General features: G+C 32.8%; 1 protein-coding gene across 1 annotated transcript; it reads right to left on the minus strand.

Annotated features, from left to right (window-relative positions):
* Positions 1-609: 609 nt before the first annotated feature.
* Positions 610-25,794, minus strand: LOC126736530 (general transcription factor IIE subunit 2). The gene is made up of 6 exons (XM_050440922.1): positions 25,548-25,794; positions 25,352-25,456; positions 1,587-1,749; positions 1,334-1,534; positions 1,104-1,284; positions 610-1,039 (listed from the first exon to the last, which is right to left on the minus strand). The coding sequence occupies exons 1-6, from the start codon at positions 25,607-25,609 to the stop codon at positions 873-875; spliced, it is 879 nt and encodes a 292-aa protein (XP_050296879.1). The 5' UTR covers positions 25,610-25,794; the 3' UTR covers positions 610-872.
* Between the last annotated feature and the right edge of the window lie 128 nt (positions 25,795-25,922).

The following is a 25,922-nucleotide window of genomic DNA, read 5'->3' on the forward strand; positions in this document are numbered from 1 at the left end:
AAAACGATAACTTGATTCCTCTTACTGGATTGTTCAATCTTTTGCAATTTTTACTGACTTCCAATTTTTCCACTTCCAGTTCCAAGATCCTATCTTCCAATACTTGTATTTTTTTTTTAAACTAAATCATCCTTTATAGTCTGCACATCGATCTTAATAGCATTACTTTGCAGCTTCACCGCTCGCAATAGTTGAAAGATCTGTTCATTAGTTATGGCAGACATTTTGCTTTAAAAACACTGGCCGGTTTGCTTGTATCGTAGGTCTCGCTGACCGGTATGCTACTATACTAGATTTCTTAATGTAACAATGACTTGGAACTTTTAAAACATAGATGGGCCTTTCATGCCTTAACCTATCAATCCACAAATCATAAAAAAAATTGATATTTTACTAGTCAATGGAGAACAAGGCAATTTTTTATTTGGTAGAAACCTTCCGAGCCAATTTGTTGAGGCAACCCTGTAAATATTATTGAAAAAAAATAGGTGATCGCAATAAAGTTGATTATATTTTTCTAAAACATCCCAACTCAGTTAGTTGCATTTACATATTCAAGAGTATTTAGTTTTGCAACATATTAATTTTTGGGAAAATAAAACCCTTACGAATTTAAAAAACAACTGTATTATTACAATCTTAAATAAAGAAAATCGCTTTACAATAAAAGAAAACGTAATCGCACAATACAATTATATCAACCATATAATAAATTTTTCCTCTGGTTCGAATATTTAATTAATTGTTCTTCATGTGAAAACATGTCACAATTTTCGATATAAATTATCTATCTTATTTTATTTACACACTCAATATCTGCAGCCATTTGTTACTTTCAAGTAGCTTCAAGCTCAAACAGATGCCTCTACTCTCTAAACCGTATTTTTCTGAGTCAAAGTATTATCTTCATAGGTCTCCAGCACATCAGCCAAATGTTCATTATCCCTAGGTTTCTTAAATACCTTTTTCCTCTGAGCCGCTTTTTTCCTTTTAATAGCAACCGGTTTCTTAGGGCCATGGTCTTGCATTGACCTAATACCTGAAACAAAAACATGTTTAGTTTTATATTTACCTATGTATTAATAGAAGATATTATATAATACCTTGCTTATCCAAGTATTCTTCAATCTTTTGATCATCCATTGCATCCACAGCCACAGACCGCCATAACTTTTGAAATTCTTCATCTATAGGCATTGTGGCTGTTCTATCATTGTAAAAAAGGACTTTCTTTTTATCTATAGGCCTGGTAATGTATATTATATCATTCGAGTTACCCAATATCTAAAATAATTATTTTTAATTATGTGTACAATTTCTGAGACAATATTACCTTTAATGCTTTTTCACAATGAGGTAGAGACTCTTGGACATCCTCAAGCAAGATTCCACCCAAGCCTTTTAAATCCTGCTGTTTTAAAAGTTTAAGTAAAGCTTTTCGGTCTTTTAGTTTATAAGTTGCTTTAAATAGATATTTTGAGTCTGGAGTCACTTCTATTTTAGGGTTGTTCGCTAGTGCTTCCGTTTGGAGCCACTAAATAAATATCAATTAATTTGTCACCAATTATTTGAAAGCATAAACCTACTTGTTTAACTTTGTTGCCGACATCTAATTGATTGGTTTCATCTAGTATTTCTTCTAATGTTAAAGGATAACTCTCCCCATCTTGATGCCTTTGTTTCATATGTTTGACAATTTTTGCAAGAACACCAAATCGGTACTGAGAGCTGCCTGTGTGAGTTTTATAGCTAAAATTACAATACTATTGATTAGACCCTATATTCGCTATTATATACAGGGTGGCCCATCGAAAACGTACCGCAAGGTATTACAGGGTGGGAAAAAACTTTTCGGCAAAATCCAAAAATACGTCAAGTATGTTTGTAAGGGGGACAACTTTTGACATAAAAACCATTTTAAAAAACTCAACCCTCTAAGAGGGGTGACATCCCCTAATTTTTTTCAAATGGGACGGAGGATCAAGTGATACCTCCTTAAAAAGGTCTTGACATTTCCTATACAACGCTGCTTAGTTTTTAGTCGAGTCACTCGGTACAAGAAATATGGACACTTGAAAGTTGAACAATAGTGTGACGATATCATTAAAATTTATTGAGAGAGTGAGACTGAACCCAGAGTGAACATAGAACACATCTTTAAGTTGAAACACTAATTTAATTATTTCAAGGAAACAAACGATAAGAATGCGAGAAACAATTATTTGCCTTTTAAATGAATTTGTCATTTTTACGGAAAATTCTTTAGCCACAATTAGTGAATAAAAATATCCGGTTTCTCTCTTCACGTTTAAATTAGGTCAAGTAGTTTTGCTAAACACCTGTTTTGTGGTTAAAGTGTTTAAAAATTGTTGAACCTTTAAATTTATTATCAATTATGGTGTACTTAATTGCAGAAAGACTATTGAGCTTTTTTTGTAATAACAATGAGTGTGGAAATTGGTTCGCGCAGTTATTTAATCAACAGCATCCTGAGAAACACCTCTCTGGGAAAATTGTTCGGGAAATGGTTGCAAAGTTTCGCGAATATTCCTTTTTTTGTTATGAACTCAACCTCTCAATGACCCAGCTCTAACAAATATCATAGAAGAGGACCGCACATAAATGAACAGGAATTGATTTTCCAACAAGACGGAGCTCCTCCACATTTCTCACTAAATGTACGCGACTGTTTAAATGACAGATTTCTAGGACGCTGAGATAGGACGATGGGACGCAATTGAGTAGCCACCTCGGTCACCCGACTTAAGTCCTTTAGATTTTTTCTTGTGGGGACACATAAAATCCGTAATTTACAAAACTCCACCTGCTACATTAGAAGAAGAATTATTAACGTATGTCGCGAAGTGACACCGCAAATGCTTCTAAAAGTTCGGTTTGAAGATAGTTTGTTTCACTGTATGAACGTTGGCGGATAGCACTTCGAGCATTTACTTGATTAATATGGTAAGCATTAAATCGCTTTTTCCATTTTTCGTCACACATTATTTTTTAACATTCAAGGGCCCATATTTCTTGAACGAGTGACTCGATTTTTAAAAACTAAGCAGAGTTGTATAGGGAACGGCAAGGCCTTTTTAAACAGGTATTTGTTGACTTCCCGTCCTATTTGAAAAAAATTATGTCAGGTTAAGTTTTTTTTATGGTTTGTATGTCAAAAGTTGTCCCCCTGACAATTTTTGACATACTTGACGTATTTTAAGATTTTGCCGAAAAGTTTTTTCCTACGCTGTTATACCTTGCGGTACGTTTTCGATGGGCCACCCTGTATGTTATACTATTACATATACAGTGTGTCCAAAAAGTCTGGAAAAATACCTTTTACAGGTAAACCAATTACCTGGTTGAAAAACGCTCGGACACAATTTATTTTTTTGCATGTTTTCAGATTTGTGAAAAATATACAGGCTGCGTCAATAAGACTGGGCAGCTGCCAATTTGATTATTTTTAATAGAACACCACATTTATTAATGCATTCTTGAACTGTTTTCGAAATATCAACGATTAAAAATCAAAATTTTTAAAAACTGTACCAGGCTTTAAAATATAAATTATTCAATTCTCGGTACTTTTTTGTATCACAGGTGGCAGGTGGGACAGTTGACGTGAATACATTTGACGACTTCGCTAAGTTCAATATTGTCCGAAATGGCTCAAATAAATGAAAACAAAATAAGTAAATAAGGTTAAGGGGTTATGGAGATCGTGTTTGACCATACGAATTTTCAATACGAAATCCAATTACTTTATCAACTGCTCAGAAAATAGTAAAGAGGTTCAACGAAACTGGCAGCATTAAAGAAAGGACTAGATCGAGTCGCGTATTTACATACTATACTACAGCACAGAGCATTATAGAACTCGGCGGCTCTGCACTGCAGTATAATATATAGTTGAGAAATGCGCTTATTTATCACTACATACTATACTAAGGTACAGAGCATTAGAACGAAAAAAGTTTTATGTGATTTGTTTGGTGCTGTAAAAGTGGTAGTAACACATTTAATTATTGTGTAATTATTTATGTTGTTATTATTATTATTGCATTTTGTTTTTTCTTGCTTGCGATTTCGATATACAAGATAAAGGGCGTTTAAATATTTAATGAATATGATGCGACTGGAAAATTTGAAAACAAATACCTAATGTCGTAAAGGTGTGTTGTACTATGTGCTTGTGGGCTTTTAAAGGTACGTAAATACCACTTTTAAATACGTACGTACGTACACACGTACGTAAAATGTAATTTCTTTAGTCCATTCCTAAATTTGGTTTCATTTTAAAATATAGGTTTCGCTTCAGAATGTAGAGATTTATATTTTTTATTATTAATCTGCTTGTATGGATAATACATTGGGAGAAAATTTTTCTGAGAAATGCCCTTATGTTGGTAGAAATGTTCAAAGTAGCCACATATTGAACCACAAAATAGTAATACCGCATAAGTTGATTTATATTATTTTGCAATTCATATGTAAAAATTAATTTAAAAATATTAGTATAAAAATTAATTTAAAAACCCCTTCAGTAGTCAAGCTTGACTACGTTAAGTATTCTTCTGAAGTTTGCTTTATATTTTTTTGCAATTTGCAAACTGTTTAGAATTAGAAGATGTACCTTGTATTTTTTCCTTGTAAAAAACCACGTACTAAAATTTAATAAAGGAATTTAGTCAATGCCAAACAGGGTAGACTAAATTTAGTTTTTTTGGGCGAAAACATATAGGTATAATGTATATGGACATTATTCAAGGACTAACGTTGAAGCTGATGTCTAGGGCTAAACAAGGGATTAAAATAATAGTCTTGACTTTTTTGGAGTAAAAGCCTAAGGATTTATTAAAATTAACACAGTAAGTCCTAAGACTAAATTGGTACTCGCGGTGTAAACTTAGCTTACTGTGTGGGAAATAAATCGACTATTGAATATAAATATCATCTGTTAACAAGTGGTTTGCTGTTATTATTATTCCTTAGATTTTTTTAGTCTTAATTGTATCGCTACGTCCACTATTATTCTATATTCAAACTAAAATGCTTTTTGAAGACTTCTATAAGAACTTTGATTCTAGAAAAATATATTTACACAAAGATTTAGCGAGTACAACAAGAATTTATTATAATATAGCTTTATATTATTTTGGTAAAAACAAGCAGTTTTAATTTAATTTTAAAGACAATAAATAATATGTTGAAGACGTTGAGGCTCCAAGGTCACTAAATAAACTTGTGCCCTACAATTGTCAAAACCCAATATATCACTAAATATTTCAATTTTTTCTTTTAAGATAGGGACTATTGAATTTAATCTTTTTGTTGAATGAATACTAGGTATGATCTCTTTTATTTTTTTTAATATAAAATAGATCTAATAAAATATTGAATGATTCCTGACAGCTTTTTCTTACTGATTAACAGTGGTGTTCGTAGAAACTCCTTAAGTTTGGTTATATTGTTTATAGATAGGTAACATGTCCAATCTATGGTAGACAATACTAGGTAGATGAGTAAAATTAAAAAAAAAAAATAATCTGTATATTCCTATACATTCTGTCTCATTACCACACAAAAATATGCTTCTAATTCTACCATTTCTAATCCGCAAAATCTTGAGGTTTTGCTTTCATATTTTAAGCAAAAGTAATTGCTTTATTTTTATTCATTAGGTTCTTTAAATTTCAAATTAAAATCTAACAATTTATATGTACTTATTTAGATACATATTTTGTATTCATATACATAATAACAAAAAACCTAACTTAGAAACAAAGCACTATCGAAATTCTAAGACCCAAAATACAACACACCTTCACAACATTGTTTTTGAATTTTAAAGTAGTATTGTATTCATTAAATATTTTAACATGCCTCATCTTGTATATTAAAATCATCAACAAAAATGAAACAAAAAACAATAATAATAATAACATAAATAATTACATATTTATTCGCTCTGTTACTACCAATTTTACAGCACCAAACAAATCACATAAAAACATTTTTCTTTCTAATGCTCTGTACCGTAGTATAGTATGTAGTGATAAATAAGCGCATTTCTCAACTACATATTATACTGCTGTGCAGAGCCGTCGAGTTCTATGGTGCTCTGTGCTGTAGTATAGTATGTAAATACGCGATCGGGTCGGCCAAAATCCTCAACAAATGATGAAAGAAGTTTGGAAGTTTTAAAACGTTTCGTTGAAGATCCGGGTCCGGTAAAGTTAAAGGGACAACTAAAAACTGATTTTTTTTTTAATTTTTACATAGAATGTTGCGAGTGTAGCCAAAATATTGATAAAAAAGTGAGGATGATTGGAAAAAAATTGCTTTGGATATTATCAAGATTTTTCTACATACGCCAAATAAGTAATTATTGCCAGCCTGAACAAGGTTTTTTAGCTCTTGATTTTGCTATATTTAAAAAAATATGTTGACGCAATTTTGAAACTTTTTCGGGGCTAAAATTGTAAATTGCTAGGATTTTTTATCGCTTTGTATCTCTATAATTACATATTTTGTATTTTACACACACGAAAAATAAAACAACAATCTTATTGACAAAAATGGGAGTGGCTTCAGTATGTTCCTAGTAGTATTTTTTGGTTTTGTCTGGGACACATTTATAGACAAGTGTATTATGCATTTTGGCTGTGTAATTATTAATCAAAAAAAATATATTATATAATTTTACAAATCGTTCAAAACAATGGATATCCTATAAATGTTATTAAGAAGCTATATAACAAACACTTTTTCAAAAAACTTTATGAATCATTGTTCGGTGAACCCAACATCCTCGGATCTTATCGATCTATTACTTACTTTGGCAACGTCTCTTCTAGTACTGCACAGTGTTTCAAATCCAAATGACACTAAACCTAATATTTGTTTTAAAACCAAAAACAACTTGGCAAAGAATTTAATAAACACCACAGATAAAATACCGATAACGCACCGATCTGGAGTTTTACAAGTTAACTTGTTCCCACCCCTTATGTGATATCTGTTATGTCGGCCAAAGCGGAAGGAAAATTTGAAGTCAGAGTCCACGAACAAGACTTATCACCCAAAATAAAAATACTTTTATTAGCAATACTAATTCTCCTTTTGCGAACCACATATTAGAGTTTGGCCATGTTTTTGCCATCAGGGGGACGTAGCACTGAGGTTCTGCATGTTTGTGAGAAAGGGTTACAATTGGACTTGTTAGAGACATTTGAAATAAATAGGGCCATAAATTCCCCTGACTGCACATGCATTAATGAGCAAACTAAGTTCGACAGTTTACGTTTTTTTAATTCAATTAGCCTTAGAAAACAACTTTTACCTTTATTGTTTTAACTCTTATCTTTTAACATTTGTATTAAACAAAATATTAAATTTACCGTTAACGTAACGTTAATACACAATATTTCCTTATAGTACCTTCTTTTAATATGTAGAAATCTGAATCGTCCTAAGTTTAAATTTTATATTATGAATCGTAGATGCCCTTATTGTACAATTTTTTAAATTTCAATTTATATATTATTGTTGTTTTGATTCCCGATATTGCATGCATTCCCGGCTGTTTACACAGCCGAAATGCATAATACATTTAACTAAATGACTTACTTGCATTTTTTCTTGGAGATAAAGATTTCCCCATATTGAGATCTAAAGCATAATAGGGAAGACTGGGGACAATTGAAACAATTTCCAAATATTTATTTTTTTCTCTTAGAGAAAATCATATTTACAGCAAAAAAAATTTTTACAAGGACATTTATTAATTCCTTGTATATTTTAAATCAGGTTATTTTACTTATTATATAATGCCTGTAAGATATTAAAGGAAACATATAGCCTTGTATATTGTTTCAATTGTCCCGGAGACGGGGACAGTTTAAACACATACCAGGGACAGTTGAAACACCATTAAGAATAAACAAAATATTTATTTTAATGTTGAAATAAACATAAATTAGCAAAGTAGAATATTTATTCTGACATGCAGTTATGACAGATATACAAATCTTCTTGACGAGTGCATTCTACATGTGACCATTGGTGGCAATCAATGCATTGCACCCATTTTTCCCCTAAACGGCTATAACTATACGATTCCAAACATACTAGACAAAAACAGTCTTCATTGTCACTGCTGCTATCGTCTTGACTATTCTGTTGGCGAGTTTTTTTCGACACTGGTGATTTTGATGTATTTTTTGGATCACCATTTTTTTTTCACTTTCTTCTTTTTTTGCTTCATATTCTTGTTGAATAGCATCTTTTTCTGGCGTGTCCGTATAAATGGTGGATTTTCTACTTTTGCGTTTCCCTGTAGTTTTCCGAGGAAGAGCTTTTGGTAACGGCCTTATTAGCTCAGGTGAAAACACATCCAAAGAGAGGTTAGAGGCTGACTGGACACTTGTAGATGCAACTGGAGGCGGGGTGCTTGGTGGCTCTAACGAAACAGTTTCGCTCGTTGATGCTTTTGGAGAGTTAGAATTTACTAATTTTGGAAAAGAATCAGTGCTGCTTAAATCTTTATTCTCTTTTGAACCTACTGCCTGGACTTCTTGGGGGATATTTAACTGCAAATTTTCGGGAGCAGGTCTGTCAGTTACATATGATGGAGCAAAATCTAAAGCCGTAAAAATATCTCAATTAAACGGCTATATACCAGTGCACTGGAATACAGCGACAATATTAGATTGGGTTAAAACCATAGAGAGTCTCTGTTTAACGATGCTGGGGATGTCATAAATTGTCATCGTTTTGCCTGGGTTGTTTCTCATCCAAGAATCGGAAGTTGAATTCACAGCTTTTTTTAAACCATAAATCGATCGATCCAAAGGTTATAGTTTATGTGAACAGTGTGGGGGAAATGAGATGACAACAATGCTGTTTTCTTTGCAAAAGTCCAAGCATGGTATGCTTACATGAGATTGATGGTTATCTATTAAAAGCAAAACTTTATTTTCAATTGAACTGTTGGTATGTTTTTGAAAGTGTCTTAAGTATAGCAAGAATTCATCTTCTTGCATCCATCCACTAGCATTTCCTGCTCCAATGCACCCAGGTGGACCGTCACGAACGAAATGATCCTGATATCTTAATCTTGGAAAGATAAAGATTGGTGGGATGCTATTTCCAATTGCATTTACCGCTATTGCCACTGTAACCAAAGTGCCACGTTCTCCTGATGTAAGTGCCCCTACCTGTTTGCGTCCCTTTTCTGCTACGATTTTAGCAGGTTTTTGTACCGTCGTAACACCGGTTTCGTCTATATTATAAATGTCCTTCGCTAGGAATTTATGTCTGTCTATTACCGTGGCAAGATTTTCAAAGAAAAGTTGTACATTTGTTGGGTTAAAACTGGTCGCTCTTGAAAGGCCTGTAGCCTGGGGACAACGGATTGATAGTTCAGGATTACGTTTCATAAACCCGGAAAACCAATGTTCTCCTGCAAATGAGTTTTTAGTCCATGTATTTGGCATATTCAATGAATATTTTACGGCTATTTGGTAGGCCAGTTTACGTATTTCTTTTGGCGATAGACCGTAAAATATTTGAAATGCCTTTATTATGTATTTAACAATAGATTTTTCCTGCTCAACGTTAAATACTCGTCGTACGCACCTATATCCCATTGTTATAGTTTCAGTGAACCCTTGTTCAATAGATTCTTTCTTTTTCTTTATAAATCTGCCTAATGTAACATGATTCAGTTCAAACAAATCTGCCGCAGACCTTACGGATGCTCCATTTTCACTAACCTCCCAATAAGCATTTTCGTAAAATAAGTTGGATTTGGTACCTCTATTTGTTTTCCTGACCCTTTCACGTGGTATTCTATAACAAAATAATAGCCCTCAGAGAGTTTGTTACAATCAGTTAATCAGTTTACGCAAAAATAATATCAAAAGCCTTCTATAAATGATGTTTCAACCGTCCCCGTAAAATTATTTACATCTTGTTTCAATTGTCCCCTTCAGGTTTTTTTTGGCAAAATATTATTTTTCTTTAAACTCTTTAATTAAAACTAACAAGTTTAGGCTGCTAAACCTAAGCAAAAACATAAAAAAATTGATTAAAAACAAAAAAGTGGTGTACTTACACTTAAATTTCTTGTTTCCACTTAAATTTTTTGTTGTGAGGCTGCGTACACGAGTTTTTACCTTCGCGTCTAAAAAAAATGGCGACCGTTTCAACCGTCCCCTGCTTCAATTGTCCCCGGTCTCCCCTATAGTTTGATTTTACGTTATTTTGTGAACAAAACACATTTATCAGGTGTTGAAAAATAGGTATTTTTTATTTAAATTATTATTTAAATTATTTTATGTAATTTAATATATTATAAGTTAAAATTTTATAAAAAAAAACATAATTTAAGGTTAATGATATGGTTTAATGTAAATTAACCTACGGTCAAAACAATAAATATTTTTATTAAAACATATATAAATAACTAACCATAAGAACCTATATCCAAAACTATAATCTAATGTTTAAGCTACGGAATTAATTTCTAACTATTAATTATTATTAATTGTTGTTCTAAATATATGTCTAAAAGAACTAATACGAATTTATTGCAAAATGATGAACAAAACTCCAAAGTAATGAACTAACCTACACTTTACCCTCTAATTTACTAATTTCAAAACTAATTATATCCTACTAAAAAAACAAAATTAAGTGAATGAAGGTTTCATCAATCAGGATTCACAAAATAATTAGCAAAGCCGCATTTAAAAATTAAAAAAAAAGAGTAGATTATAGGACATAACGTCTGACTATTTGCACTGTTACGTTAAAAATGGCATCTGAAGAAAGTTTTCATATGTCTGAAACCATAAAAATTGGCCAATATATTCCGCTAAAAATGGAGAACTCATGACGTCGAGTTTACGGAGAAACTTCAGATGCGCCCAATGTCCCTCTATAAAATTTGTGCAAACCCCTGCTTGGGGATCCACAAAATTTCTTGAGTGATTGACTGTTTTGTAAACCTACTGTGAAACCCCGCCCAATGTACTGAGGGTGGCGTATCCTCTCCAGTAGTCTGTCCAGATTTCAGTGCCTGGCTTTACATGCCCTATAATCTCCCGCTCTAAGGTTTTCTTCGACCTATCATTAATAAACACAATATACAGATCTTTTTGTTTGGACACGTAGCGTGCCCAGTAACCACTTTTCCTTGACTAAGCGACCCCTGTGGTATTTTTATTATCGTCTTGAAACCACCGACTCATCTATTTGGACGACATATCCAGGACCTCCTATAAAAAATGTAAATTATAAAAAGTTAACAGGGCTACCGCCCGCAAGATTGGGATTTGACATACACAAGGGGCGTACGCTTGTATGTACGCAAGTATATACATGCACACCCACACGGGGCGAGAGCCCCGCGTTATGCATACAAAGGCACAAACACGTGTTTGTCTTATAGGCACAGAGTTATAGGCTGTTAGTTATGAGTTATAGGCACAACAAGCATCTTGAATATTTTATTAAATAGTTTTGCTTTGTACCAAAGTTTCTATTACAATAGCATTATTAAAAAAGGGCGTTATTTGCTTGACATTTTGAAACTGGAATTTTTTTTTTTTTTTTTAATTAAAGCTTCAGTTAAATCTAAAGTTATTATTAAACGATAGCTTATAAAAAACTAAGATAAGAAAGTGCAACCCGTATTTCTCCAAGCTAAATCACTTAGATTTTACAGCCTGGTAAATTTTTTTTTTAATTTTGATTTTTAAAATTTGATCAATTATTGATATTTTGAAAACAGCTCAAGATTGGTATAGGGTGTTATACATGAAATCTGTTTAGAATTTATCATAGAATCCAAAAATGCATTAATAAATATGGTGTTTTATTTAAGCCATAATTTAGTAAGCAAGCGCTATATTAGCTAATATTAGCTGTACTTTTCATCGGTATTGCATTCATTTTGAAGACTTGATCTAAACCATGAAAAAACCCATTTGTCTAAGTTTTCAAAACGTTTTGAGTCTAAATCCGATCTCATACATTTTTAGGATCAGATCTAGATCGTAACAAAATACAAATTAATTTCGCCCTGAAAACGTTTATAAAGGGCAGATATTTGCCCAAGAGGAAATACAATAAACAAAAAAGTTACTGGCGTAAACATAACCTCACTCATATTTTTTTCCACAGAAATAAACACAATCTAATCAAAAATCAATTTAAAAAAATATCCGTGCAACCTCACCTTTACGTTCTATATATTTTGCAAATCTATTCGCTCTTTTGATAATTTATTCTTTTCTGCATTTTTATTTGGTTATGTTTTAACTGTCTCATATCCTACATTAATCTTAAATAAAATAAAACTAATACTATGAAATATAATGCTTCTCAACTCTAAAAAATTATCAAAAAATTGGTATCAATATTTATTGTTTATTATTGTTTGTATAGCTTCCCTTTGACAAATCGAGTTTATTAGCGGTCTCGGAAGACCGCTAACAAACGCTTAAAGCGCCTTATACGGTGACGTCATAACTTGACCGCTCGAAGAAGATGTCTTAAAGACGCTTATAGCCGCTTACTCGCTAAAATATGGCTTTAAAATAATAAAGTTGACAGCTGCCCAGTTCTTGACCCACACTGTATATTTTTCAAAAATCTGAAAACATGCAAATAAAAGAGAATTGACGTTTCCATGCGTTTTTCAACCAGGTATTTTTTCCGACTTTTTGAACACACTGTATATGTTTACATTAGCATATAAATAATATATGCCTCTGAGATTCATTACAAGTATTTCGACTTCATTAATATGATTTAATATTATATATTTATTTATTTATTTATAAACAGATAAAGCCCAATTACATTTGAGTTAAATTTTAAATTCACAACAATAATATATAATTAATACATAACTAATATACATTATATACAGAATCATAGAAAATATAGGACTAGGTAGCAATAATAAGTTCTAACTAATGTTTACTGAGACTAGCTCCAGGAATTTGCTATAAGATTCAACAAGATCAATATTATGACTTGGATTGCTAGTCTGATTGTTCTAGTGCGGCAATATTTAAGACCATAGTTAGGTTGGTAGATTGGGTAGTAAAAACTAGCAGTAGCATTGTTTTCAGGGGAGCATGAATATTGGTTTTTGATACAGGTCTAAAGCTCCAGATTTTCCTTGTCAGATATTATAAAGTTACACTTCTCTTATGGCAGGAAATGATAAGGGCTATATTTGGCATATTAAGTATATCTGCATCATTGTAATTATCCAAGATATTCAATTTATATACCATTTGTTCTTAAAATTTGTATTTAACTAGTTGAAGAGCACCAACCCCATAGAAAGGAGTCCCTACAGAGGAAGCATACTCCAGATGGGGACCAGAGGACACAGTAGTGTTTTTATAGCAGCAATATTTGTAAAGCCTTTAGTACACCTTCCAATAAACCAAACATCTGCAAAGACTTATTGGTAACATTTCCTAAATCATCAGAAAACTTTAGGCTTGTATCGAGAGTGAAACTCAAATCTTTAAAAAGAGAATTTCCTTCAAGAATATATCGACCTTTCATAGTTGAAATCAATAGTACTGTAAAAGGAAAAAAGTCATTACTTTATAATTAGTTGGATTAAGTTCCATACCATTACTTTAGCACCACACTACCAAGCTATTTAGGTCATATTGTAATTATTGCAATCAGCATTTGATTAAACGGCTCAATTTCAAATAATCAGTAAGCAACAAAAATACCCAGATAGTGGAGAATTCATCTATATAATTAATCAAAATATTTTTAAAAAATTAACCAAAATAAAAGCTTTGAGGCACCCTAGATGCAACCTGAATAATTTTGGAAAGAAAAGTGCCAATTTTATCAGTCAGTCTACGACTAGACTAAGCAAGTAGCATTTTAACCAAAACAGTAAAGGTTCATTAATCCCAATCATTTTTAGTTTATGCAACAAAATATTGTGGGGTACTCTGTTGAATGCCTTGGAAAAATTAGTGTACATTGTATCCACTTGATATTCCTTCTCTAAGGCATCCAACCAGAAGTCTACCTGAGGAAGAAGGTTCAATTCCGTAGATCTGTGAGATCTGAAGCCACACTGCTAATTAATGTAGGGGTTTAATAAGAGGGGTGATGATGTCACATACCAAGCTTTCAAAGACTTTGGGAAGTGAGTATACTGATGGCACCATAGTTGGTTGTCATCTTACTTATGGATAGGTTTTAGGAATATTTCTTTCCAGAAGTCCGGGAACACTCTAGTTTGAAGGCAGAGATTGAAGATGTAGTAAAGGGTAATATCTAATATTTTAAGTGGGGATATTAACATTATGGTGTGAGTATACTGTAGAAACATAATTTGAACACATGTTAGCAAACTCTTCTTCAGCAGAACTCTTTTAAATATTTGAGTGTATTTGGAAAAGAACTATTTTTTTTCTTTTTTTCCCCAAAAATTTCTTTATTTACTTACTTTCTTTTTTTTACAGTCAGTTGCTAGTTCAGTACAGTGACCTTATTCTGTGTAGCATTCAAATCCTTGCATAGCTATTGCAACCTAGTGAACTGATAGTCGGTACCTAGTCGTCATTCTTTATAATTTTCGTGCACTTTTTCTTCTCAATAATACAATTTTTAAGTGCAATTAAAAATCATACTTCAAATTTTCTGGCCAAGTATCTTTTTAGAGTTACAAATAAATCAATTGCAATAAACATAATTTCATAAAAAGTATTTAGCATTATTTCAAGAGGCTTATTTAAAAATAAAAAATCCTAGTTAAATTGATCCAAAAATATTGCAATTTCGTGAAATTGGCAGGCGTAAAATCCCTGTAGAATCCTTTAAGTCCAAGACCATCTTCGGCCTCTACTAATTAGTTTAATATATAGCGGTAGGTGAACAACTGGAGGAACTAAAAAATAGTCTGGTTTTTTGACATCTAGAGGGGAGTCTTGAGTTAATGCCAGATCAAGAAGGCTTTTGGGTGAGGTTAGGTACGAGTTAAGTTCAAATAAGTTATGGAAATTACATTCATATTTGACCTAACCTGTGGACTTAGCACCTCTTGAGGTCTTGCTCTATTTGTTGATACTGTGGAGCTAAGGCTGGCTTTTTCCCATATACCATGAGGTAAGTTGAAATCACCTATAATGTGTAAAGTAGAATCCAGCATTTAAAGAGCACATGAATCCAATGTTTTAGAAAAAGCAATGTAAGACAGACTGTGCTAACGAATTACATGGGATATACAATATACATCTCCTATGATAACATTTGAGTTAACAGATCCGACTGAAACAATAATGTATTTAGAATTTTGTTTAAAGAAGTTTGATTAAAAAGAAAAAAATTATATAAGTAACAAGGAACATTCCATGTATATCTCCAAATCTAGTAATCGTTCATTAACATTAGAAGCCAAATTCCAACAATAGTTACTTAAGAAATCACAGCCAAGCATTATCAATATTTAGGAACTAGAGAGCGGTACTACAGCTATTCTAAGGTGCAAATATTTGTTTTTCCTATACATGGTGGAGTACTGTCAATCGAAAAAAAACATTACCAAGTGAATTTGCCATAATTTTTAAACAAAAAAACCATTACGAAAATGGTACTCAGGCTAGCGTAATACACAATGCTTTATATCTATTTCAGAAAACTGCTATAAAAATAAAGTATTATTGTTTTGTCCTCATTGAGAATAAACATGTTTCTTTCACACTACTCTCTGATTTATGACCATTTAGGGAGCCACATTGGATTAGTTGCATGCACTTTTACTTTACAACAAAAAATAGTACATTGATAGTGTCAATTGACTCAATAAAAATCAATTTCATTACTTTGAGAGTTTCAAAGTCATGTTCATGATATGAGAGTGGTCATTGATTTTTTTTAACCCATAATATGAGGAGGAAAGAAAGTGTCTAAAATAATGAAAAATATCATATACACAGAATGTTTTTCACAAGTTATTTTGTTCTGGAAATCTCACAGCTATGCTGATGATGCCCAATGAACTTGTCCTTTTTGCCTGACGAAACCTCCCAAGCCATTGGTGCAATTAATTTTGATTTATTTACATTTAATAATTTAGCCTTGAATCATAACTTGATTATAAATTCTAATATATCTCTCTCTCTCTTCTTTTTGGTAAAAAAATTATAGGGAATGTGTAGTAGTTAGATTTTTTATTGCCAGTGCCATTAACAATTCTTCTTTGCAAATTAAAGAGACACCAAGAAACTTGAGCTTTATAATAGGCAATGCACTTACATTTTTGGAACATATTAACAGGTGCCTGCAGACAGCGTATATGAATTTGAAATTAACAAAAAAAAAATTTAATTTCAAGATCAACATTACCTTTATAAAAAAATAAAGTCAATCCTGCCTGAAGCCTTTGTGCTCTCTCAATTTAATTTTTGTGAAGTTGTATATCCATCTTCCATTACATATCTCTGAATAACATTTCCTTAAATATTAAAAAATTTGGGTTTATAAATTCTACTCATTTCAGGGTCTCACCTTCTTGTCAATATGTTATTGATGCTATCCCCTTAAAGCAGCTTGACTCAGTCAAGAATTTGGTTGTCTTTTTAAACCCAATTCTTGCTTTCTCCCACCACTTTGAATATACTATAAATAGAGCTGATAAACTACTTAGATTTAACAAAAAACTTTATCAATGGGTCAAAGTTGCAGATACTATATATTCACCTAGTGAGATCTTTTCTTGAATTCTCCAAAATAATTTGATCACCTAATTTTTTGATTGATATTAAAAGTCTTGAAAATGTTCAGTGCAACTTAATTAGGTTTGCCAGATATGCTCTTATGAAGTTAGGCCTGGACCTAACTTACTTCAGGATCATGTCCTATTTGAATATTAACCCCTTATCAAGCAGAAGGCAGTTCTTTGATGTTTGCTTGCATTTAAAGTTCTGAATGGTATTGATATTGATAAAGGTCCAGAATGTCTGTACCTTTTTTCTTTACAAATTCTTACTTCACATCTTCTTATAAAACACAAAGACAGCACTTTTCCATATTCCCTTTTGCAGAACAAACTATTTACTAAATTGTCCTATTAACAGAATACCTTCTACAGTAAATAGATTTGTAAAAGATGTTGATTTTTTGGTACTTCTTTAACTAAATTTAAGTCCTCAGCTAGGCAACAATTTTGGGATAGTACCCTAGCCTCATTCTAAATTAAGCTTAGCCCAAGTATAGTTCAGAGTTCATTTTTGGAAGAAATTTTTTGTTCCAACACAGTAGGTTAACATAATTATAACACAATGTAGTTGACCTTATAAAAATGAATGAGTCACATTGCTTTTGGGAATGTGACTTATTCATTATGGGGAAAATTCCCCTATTTCCCACCCTTGGATCCACCTCTGGTATAGTTTATCATATTTGCTTAATTTTCTTTTAGCTATCTTGTTTTTTTTTTGTTTTGTTTATTATAGCATAAGGCATACGATTTTCTGACTGGAATACCTACCTATGTATACATGAATATCTTATTGGTTTTATTTTATTTAATTTTTTTTCTTGTTTAAAGTTAGAGCATCATTACAAATGCGTATTAGAGCGTCGTTTCTACATGGCTAACATGAATACAAGTTTTACACAAGACGCTGAAGTCGGTGTCCTGAGAGGCCCTACAGGTTCTGACAATTTCCTACTTGGACATCTTAACGTTCGGTCACTGAGCTCGGGTTTTGAGGAATTTACCTACTACTTGTTGCAGCACCCTTACGATATATTTGGTATCTCGGAAACCTGGTTAAATGCGGATTTGGATAGCAGCTTATTTAACATACCCGAGTATAGGTTTTTAAGAAAAGACAGGGGGACAAGAGGTGGAGGTCTTGGTCTTTATGTAAAAAAAGGTTTAGTTTTCTCTAATTACTCTTTAAATTCTAGCTACATAGACTTTGAAGTTATGGGTATAACGTACAAAATAAAAAATGACACATTTCTATTGTTAAAGATATACCGCCCACCTGCAGGAAATATTTCAATTTTCCTAGACAATTTGAAAGACATTTTAACAGGGGTAGTTACACAATTTGATAATATGATACTTGTTGGTGATCTGAACATTAATTTTAAATCACAGTCTCCGCATATCAACCAACTTAAATTATTAATGGACATTTTTAACCTCTCCCAGCGAATCTTGGAGCCTACCAGGACTAACATAAATACGAATACCTCTACCCTTCTCGATATGATTATTGCCACCCAGAACTTGTTATTTGTTCACTCCAAGTCCGAAGCAGTATCTGAATCTTTAACAGACCACAATCTCATATATTGCCTGTTCCAAAAGCCTAAAATAGTTGGCCCCAAGAAAGGGGTATTATTTAGAGACTATAATAATATAAATATGACTGATTTTATTGCGGATGGATTTTTGATCCAATGGGACGACTTGTACAATAGTGTCCAAGTTGACGATAAAGTAAATATATTTAATAGCAAGATCTGAAATCACTTGAACAAATATGCACCACTTAAATATAAACTCCTAGTTGAAAAGCCATTTAATCTGTGGATTACTCACAAAATAAAAACTATGATTAGACTAAGAGACAAGGCTCTCAAAAAATACCAAAAATCAAAATCAGAAGCGCACTTACAGTATTACAGGCAACTAAGAAACTACACTAAGCATGCAATTATCAGAGAAAAAATAGCATTCTTTAAGCAAGTAGCACATCAAAGAGGAAAAGAATTTTGGGTAACTGCTGGCAAGCTAAAACTAACACGTGATAAAAACCATCTATTTGAACTGCCAGAAAATTTAAATAATGCTTCCCTCATTCATGGTTTCTTTTTGAGCCACTGCAATATGGCTGACTCTACGTCTTTAGAGCTACTAAATTTTTACAAAAATAGTAGATTTACTAATGAGATCTTTAGCATTCCTCTCTTAGACTCTGATACCTTAAGAAAAATTATTTTTAACTTACAGTCTAACGCAACCGGTACGGATGGTATATCAATGAGAGATGTAAAGTTGTGTTTACCTTTTTGCTTAAATCCGCTGATATTTTTAATTCTTGTATTGTTAATGACAGATATCCCACAATTTGGAAAAGAGCCATAATCAAACCAATTTCAAAAGTTTCAAATCCCCTAGAACTAAAGGATCTCAGACCAATCAGTATTTTACCTGCTATGTCGAAAATTATGGAAAAACACATTTCCATTGAGCTTGGTCATTTTGCAGAAGTCTATAAAAATCTTCCAGATTCCCAGTCAGGATTTTGCTTGGGGTACAGCACAAGTACTTGTCTTACAAAAATATTAAATGATGTTCGCTCCAGTGAGGAACAGAAATCTGGCACCTGCATGGCTCTACTCGACTTTAGTAAGGCCTTTGACACGGTAAATCACGATTTGTTACAAGCGAAATTGCACTATTTTGGCCTCTCAGCTAACACTGTACAATTTTTTAAAAATTATTTTATAATTTTATATATTTTATAATTATAACAGTCGAGAGTGTCAAGTCCCGGAGGGGCGGGCATCACGAGGTACTCAGAGTTTCAGGCAATCTCTTGCGGGGTGCCACAAGGCTCAGTCATTTCACCTATATTATTCTCAATTTATGTTGTGGATATGTATAAGGTAGTCAAACATGCCACTTTGCAACAATATGCTGACGATTCGCCAAAAAAAGACCAAAAAAAGAGGAAAATATTGAAACGACACAAAACTCCCTCATATCCGATCTAAAAAGCATTGAAACCTTCGCAAGAGACCACAATCTTAAATTAAATTCCGCGAAAACGCAAGTTATAGTGCTAGGAAGTAAAAACATCAGAAAAAGTTGAACATAATTAAGATATTACCGTTTCAGGTAATAAAATTCCAGTTGTTAACCAAGCAAAAAATCTCGGTATTATTATAGATAATGCCCTTACTTTTGAGCCTCATATTAAAATAAAATTAAAAGCTGCCTATTTGCGCCTTAAAAATCTATATAAGCTAAAAAAATATATTCCCTCTAGGCAAAAGTATTTGTTGTGTGACACTTTAGTTCTGTCTCTTTTTAATTATGGTGACACTGTATACAATAATTACTTCCTGTCACACGTAAAAAGAATGATACAAAAGGTACAAAATACCTATCTAAGACTTTCTTTTAATCTTGTGTTACTAACTTATCCTGTCTGTCTAGCCACATCTGTGAATCACTTGATGTTAATACTCAAGTCGATGTTATTTATACCGACTTCCAAAAAGCCTTTGATCGGATAGATCACTATATTTTGCTGCATAAATTAACTCAGTATGGTTTTTCAGGGAGATTATTTAATTTATTTCATTCCTACTTGATTGGTAGATCTCAATATGTTGAATATGAGGGCTTTAAATCGAAACTTTTTAACGTAACGTCGGGTGTGCCACAGGGCTCGAACCTGGGTCCTCTCCTGTTTAGTTTTTTTATAAATGACTTGATTGAGTCACTCACTTGTCATAGGCTGGCTTTTGCCGATGATTTGAAGCTATATTTAAGTGTATATGGTTTGGAGGATTGTGTTTTTCTTCAGAACTGTCTAAATACATTGGAGGTATGGTGCGCTGTTAACAGGTTAGGCTTGAATGCGGCTAAGTGTAGTGTGGTCAGTTACTCTAGATCAAAAACACCCTTAAATTTTAATTACTTTATTAATGATACTATTTTGAGTAGATTAGAGCAAATTACTGATCTTGGTATAACCTTTGACTCTGAATTTACATTCGTTCCACACTTTAATAACATAGTCAAGTCAGCCCTGCGAAGGCTTGGGTTCATAATTAGAAGTTCTCAGAGTTTTACTTTGGAATCTACATTAAAACTGCTTTTCTTTTGCTTTGTGAGATCAAAACTGGAATTTGGCTGCATTATATGGAACCCGCTCTATCAGAATCATGTTGGTCTCCTTGAATCTGTTCAGCGTAGATTTGCTAAGTTTTTGGCCTTCAGGCAGGATGGCATATATCCGGTAAGAGGGTTTGATCATCGGCAACTATTGGAACGCTTCAATCTACATCCATTACATCTCAGAAGAATGATCTTCTCTGTAAAATTCCTGCATGGGTTACTGAATGGATTCATTGATAGTCCTGTACTTCTTTCTGGTGTATGTTTCATGGTGCCTAGGCTTAATGCTAGACATCCCCTAACATTCTTTCTGCCAAGGCCTCATACTAACATCCTGTTGAAATCGCCACTATATACAATATGCGCTATATTTAATCGCATCTGTCACATGTGCGATATAAATTTCTCTCCGGTTCATGTGATTATCGATATCTTGGTGGATCATTACTCTTGGGATTAGAGCCCATGTGTTTAAGTTATAGTTAGTAGGTATATTGCAGTTAATTTAATTTAATTTTGTTGAATATGTGATTATCTTGTTAAACTTTTATAATTGGGTTTTTATATCATATTAATAGTTATTTGTTCTAATTTTTTGGATAACTTTTGAGAATGTGACTTTACTTTACTCTTTTTATTTTCTTTTCATTCTTTTAGGTTTGTTTGTGTGTGTTTTTTTTAACTATATTTTTTATTGTTTTGCAACTGTTTCCTGTTATTGGGCAAGTTGCCTGTTGGAAATAAAGGCTTATTATTATTATTATTATTATTATTATTATTATTATTATTATTATTATTAATATAAATGTTAGAGAACACATTACACCACATATGAATAGAGTAAATATTTTAAATATGGAAAACCGGAGAAAACTTCATATGCATAATTTTATTTACCGCATTATAAATAATAATAAGCCTACCTATTTAAGAGATATTTTAAGGCCTGCCAGTCATATTCACAACACTAGGTTTAATCACAAATTTGTAATCCCTTAGCATCATACGGCATCATTTCAAAGCTCATTCTCTTTTGTTGCTGCGCACTTGTGGAACTAACTGCCAGAACAAATCAAAACATGTAGCAAGAAGGGTTTCTCAAAGCATGTCAGATTAAAGTTACTCTATGAACAAGGTTTTCAAGCTTAGGAAATCAAACATGTCATTAATAATACAACATACTGACTTCAGCATTATATCATATTATATTATTAAATATTTTGTTGTTGGGGGATTTTAATATGAGGTTTATACAGGATAATGTTTATGATTTTAACACTAAACTTGCTGGCCTAAGGGATTTTATGGCGTTTTTGAATCTCTCTCAATTTAACAATGCCCTTAACTGCAACAATAATTTGCTTGATCTAGTTCTCTCCAACTTCCAGTGTTTTGTGGATAGGGACGACCAACCCCTTGTCACTGAGGATGCATATCACCCTGCTATTAATATCTCGTTGAATCTTGTCAAATTCGAGAGTGTTACAGATTTCCCCTCCAACAATGAGAGTCCTAAGTATAATTTTCGGAGGGCTTATTTTTCCTATCTTTACCAGCTTATCTCTGATGTGGATTGGACTTTTATATACACCCAGTCAGATGTTAATGAGGCAGTTAAAACCTCTTATGATAAAATCCATGAAATTTTTTGTCTAGCTGTTCCTCGTTTTTGACCCTCTAATAGTAAATACTCATATCCTGTGTGGTACACTCATGATATTAGGAAATTATTAAAATTAAAGTCTAGGCTACATAGGAGATGGCTTCATACACGGTGCTCTGCTGCTTATGAGGATTTTAGAGCTGCTAGGAGGGTAGTAAAAACAAAAATGGATCTTGCTTATCACGAGTATATATCCAGGACCGAGTCAGCTATTCGGAGTGATCCAAAGCAATTCTGGAGGTTCATTCACCTTAAACAAAACAACTCTCGCATTCCAGGTTCTATGAGCTATAAAGATACCACTGTTGTGGGTCCTAAAAGTATTGTAAATGCTTTTTCTGATTTTTTCAGGAGTGTTTATGTTGAGTCCTCATTGCTCAGCCCAAAGAATCTGATACATATAGTTCAGACAACATTTTGGTCCAATCTTTTGTTGAGGCAGATGTAAGAAAAGCTTTACAGAAGTTAAAAAACAAAGAAACTGCGGATCCTGACCAAATACCTTCATTTCTTTTGCGTGACTGTGCATTGGCCCTGGCTGTACCACTCTTACAAATCTTCAACTTATCACTCAAGACCAATACATTTCCGGATGAGTGGAAAAAGGCTAAAATATGTCCAGTGTTTAAGAGTGGCGACCATGGCAGAATAGAGAACTACAGACTGGTGTCAATTCTCTCTAATTTTTCGAAGGCCTTTGAGATATGTGTGCATGATAAATTGTCTCCTCAAATTAAGCACATAATTACAGAAAAGCAGCATGGTTTCTTTCAAAAAAGATCTACTGTCACTAATATGGCTTGTTTCTTGGAAACAGCATATCTAGCTATAAATCAGAAAAGCCAGTTGGATGTGCTGTACACAGACTTCTCAAAGGCTTTTGATCGGCTGGATCACGGTTTGCTGGCACGGAAGCTGGCTTTGGCTGGATTTCATCCTTGTCTGGTGGAGTTCTTCATCTCATATTTGACTGGCAGGCTTCAGTATGTTGAATTTAATGGTTTTGGGTCTGAGTATTACATGGCTTCGAGTGGTGCGCCCCAAGGCAGTAACCTCGCCCCAATGCTGTTCGATCTATTTATTAATGATTTAGTTGATTGTATGGAGAGTTTCTGTCTTTTATTCGCTGATGATCTGAAGTTGTTTCGTTCGTATCATTCGTACTATGCTGGACTGCCTGAAGCTACAAGAGGACATGAATAGGGTCTTTGAATGGTGTGAAAGAAATAAACTACCCCTAAACTGTGACAAATGTAAAAAAATGACAATTTCCATTCTTCATGAAGAGATTTTATACCCATATATATTGGGTAGTACCAGTGGTTCTCAGTTGCTAGACTGTTCTTCAGTGAAGGATTTGGGCATTGAAGTAGATAAGAAGCTCACATTCAACCAGCATATAGCACAGGTCACTAGTTCAGCCTTAAAATCCCTCGGGTTTATAGTAAGGTCCACTTCTCAATTTAAGAATATATCCAGCTTGACTTTATTGTACAATTCATTAGTAAAGTCTAAATTAATGTATGGGTCTATGTTGTGGTTCCCCATCTATGATGTTCATGTTAACAGACTGGAGTATGTACAGCGCAGATTCTTAAAGTTACTTTCTTTTAAGTTGGATGGAGTATATCCAGTAAGAGGTGTGGAACAGGAGTACCTGCTGAATAGATTCAACTATTTGTCACTAAAGCAAAATACTATTCTCTCTAGTCAGATATTTTTATATAAACTTTGCAATAATAAAATTGATTGTTCTGAGCTCTTAGAGAGGCTACCTCTATTTGTTCCTCCTGCCAATACAAGGAGGCACCATATATTTTATCCCTCTCTTAACTTAGCAAATCTGTCCAGCAAAGCTCCACTGTGCCGTGCTTGTACATGGTATAATCAGATGAATGCTATAGATGTCAACATCTTTAGCAGCACTGAATAGGTTTTTAAAAAAAGGATGTGTTTCTCTCTTAATTTGAATGATACCTGATTATTTTTCTGTGATGGTTATCATTTGGTTAGTGTGTCTTATATTCTTACAATTATGCTATTGTTTTAAATTTTAAATTTTGTTATCACTCTATATTGGATCTTATATTATTTTTTTTTGTACTACTTATTTAAGGTGCTTATAGTTTGTACTGTTTTAATTTTTCGATTGTCTTGTAATTGGGAATTTTCCTGTTGGACAATAAACTATTTCAATTTGAATTTGAATATTATAATAATCTTTTTTTTTCTCGCTTTTCCCGCGGCCAGACTGCTCCTCGCTTCTGCCTCCCTATCTGCTAATTTTTTCTTTCTGCGGTTTTTTTATAATCGATGAACTGTCCTTTTTGTCATACTTTTTTTTTTCTCTTAAAATTTATTCTTTTTTCTTTTTCTTATTTTGACAAATAAACGATTTTGTATTTGTATTTGTATATTTATAGCTATAACTTAAGATTACTGTTTTGAGACAAAATGCAAAAGACAAGTTTTTTTTTAAATTTTAATATTGTTGGAACAACAGTAAAAAAATATAATAATATGGAACACATTGTTTCAATGTGATTGTAGTTAAAAATTATGAAACCTATCCTAGGACAGTTGAATATCTTTGATATAGAAAAGATATAGTAATGACATTCAACACATTTTTTACTTCTAGATCTTCCACATCTCAATTGACATTAATAATAGAATACTGAATAACAATGTAAAAAAACTTATCAAAACCTCAGTTTTCTTCTCTTAAAGTGATGTTAATAGAAATGTACAAAACTTACGTGTTAATGTCAAGCTTTGGTCCACTGGAAGCACTGCTGGTTTTTGACTTTTTTTTATCATCCTTTACAGGGTCAGGTTTAGATTCAGCTTTCTTTTTTTCTACCCTAGTAAAAATTTAGTTTAAATGTAATTCTGGCTTAAGAAAGTTGTTATTAGCTTAGAGTATAGAACAACAAAAATTAAACATCTACTTACGTTGGTGTAGTAAGTGCTCTCTTCTTAAACAATTCCCGTTCCTTAAGCAAGGCTGGATCCATTTCACTTAGGTGTAATTTTTGAAAAAAAAATTGAATTTTGCGACTGAGGAATAAAAATTAAAAGGATAAAACTAAAAATGAGCTCAATGTCATATAAACCATGTACAGTACAAACTCAAAATAGAAGAAAGTTTACAATAATACATGAAAAAAATGATCGTTAACACTAAATGTAAATATGTCACTGTCAGTCACAGAACACAAATATATAGCTGTCAGTGCTAAGTGGTGACGGATCGTTGCACACATGAAGACTGAATAGAGGAGAGATATCTTGACTGGGCTGGGTGGGCCAAATCCTGTATGGCAAATT

This window comes from Anthonomus grandis, chromosome 5 (genome assembly GCF_022605725.1).
Source record: "Anthonomus grandis grandis chromosome 5, icAntGran1.3, whole genome shotgun sequence".
NCBI classification, from domain to species: domain Eukaryota; kingdom Metazoa; phylum Arthropoda; class Insecta; order Coleoptera; family Curculionidae; genus Anthonomus; species Anthonomus grandis.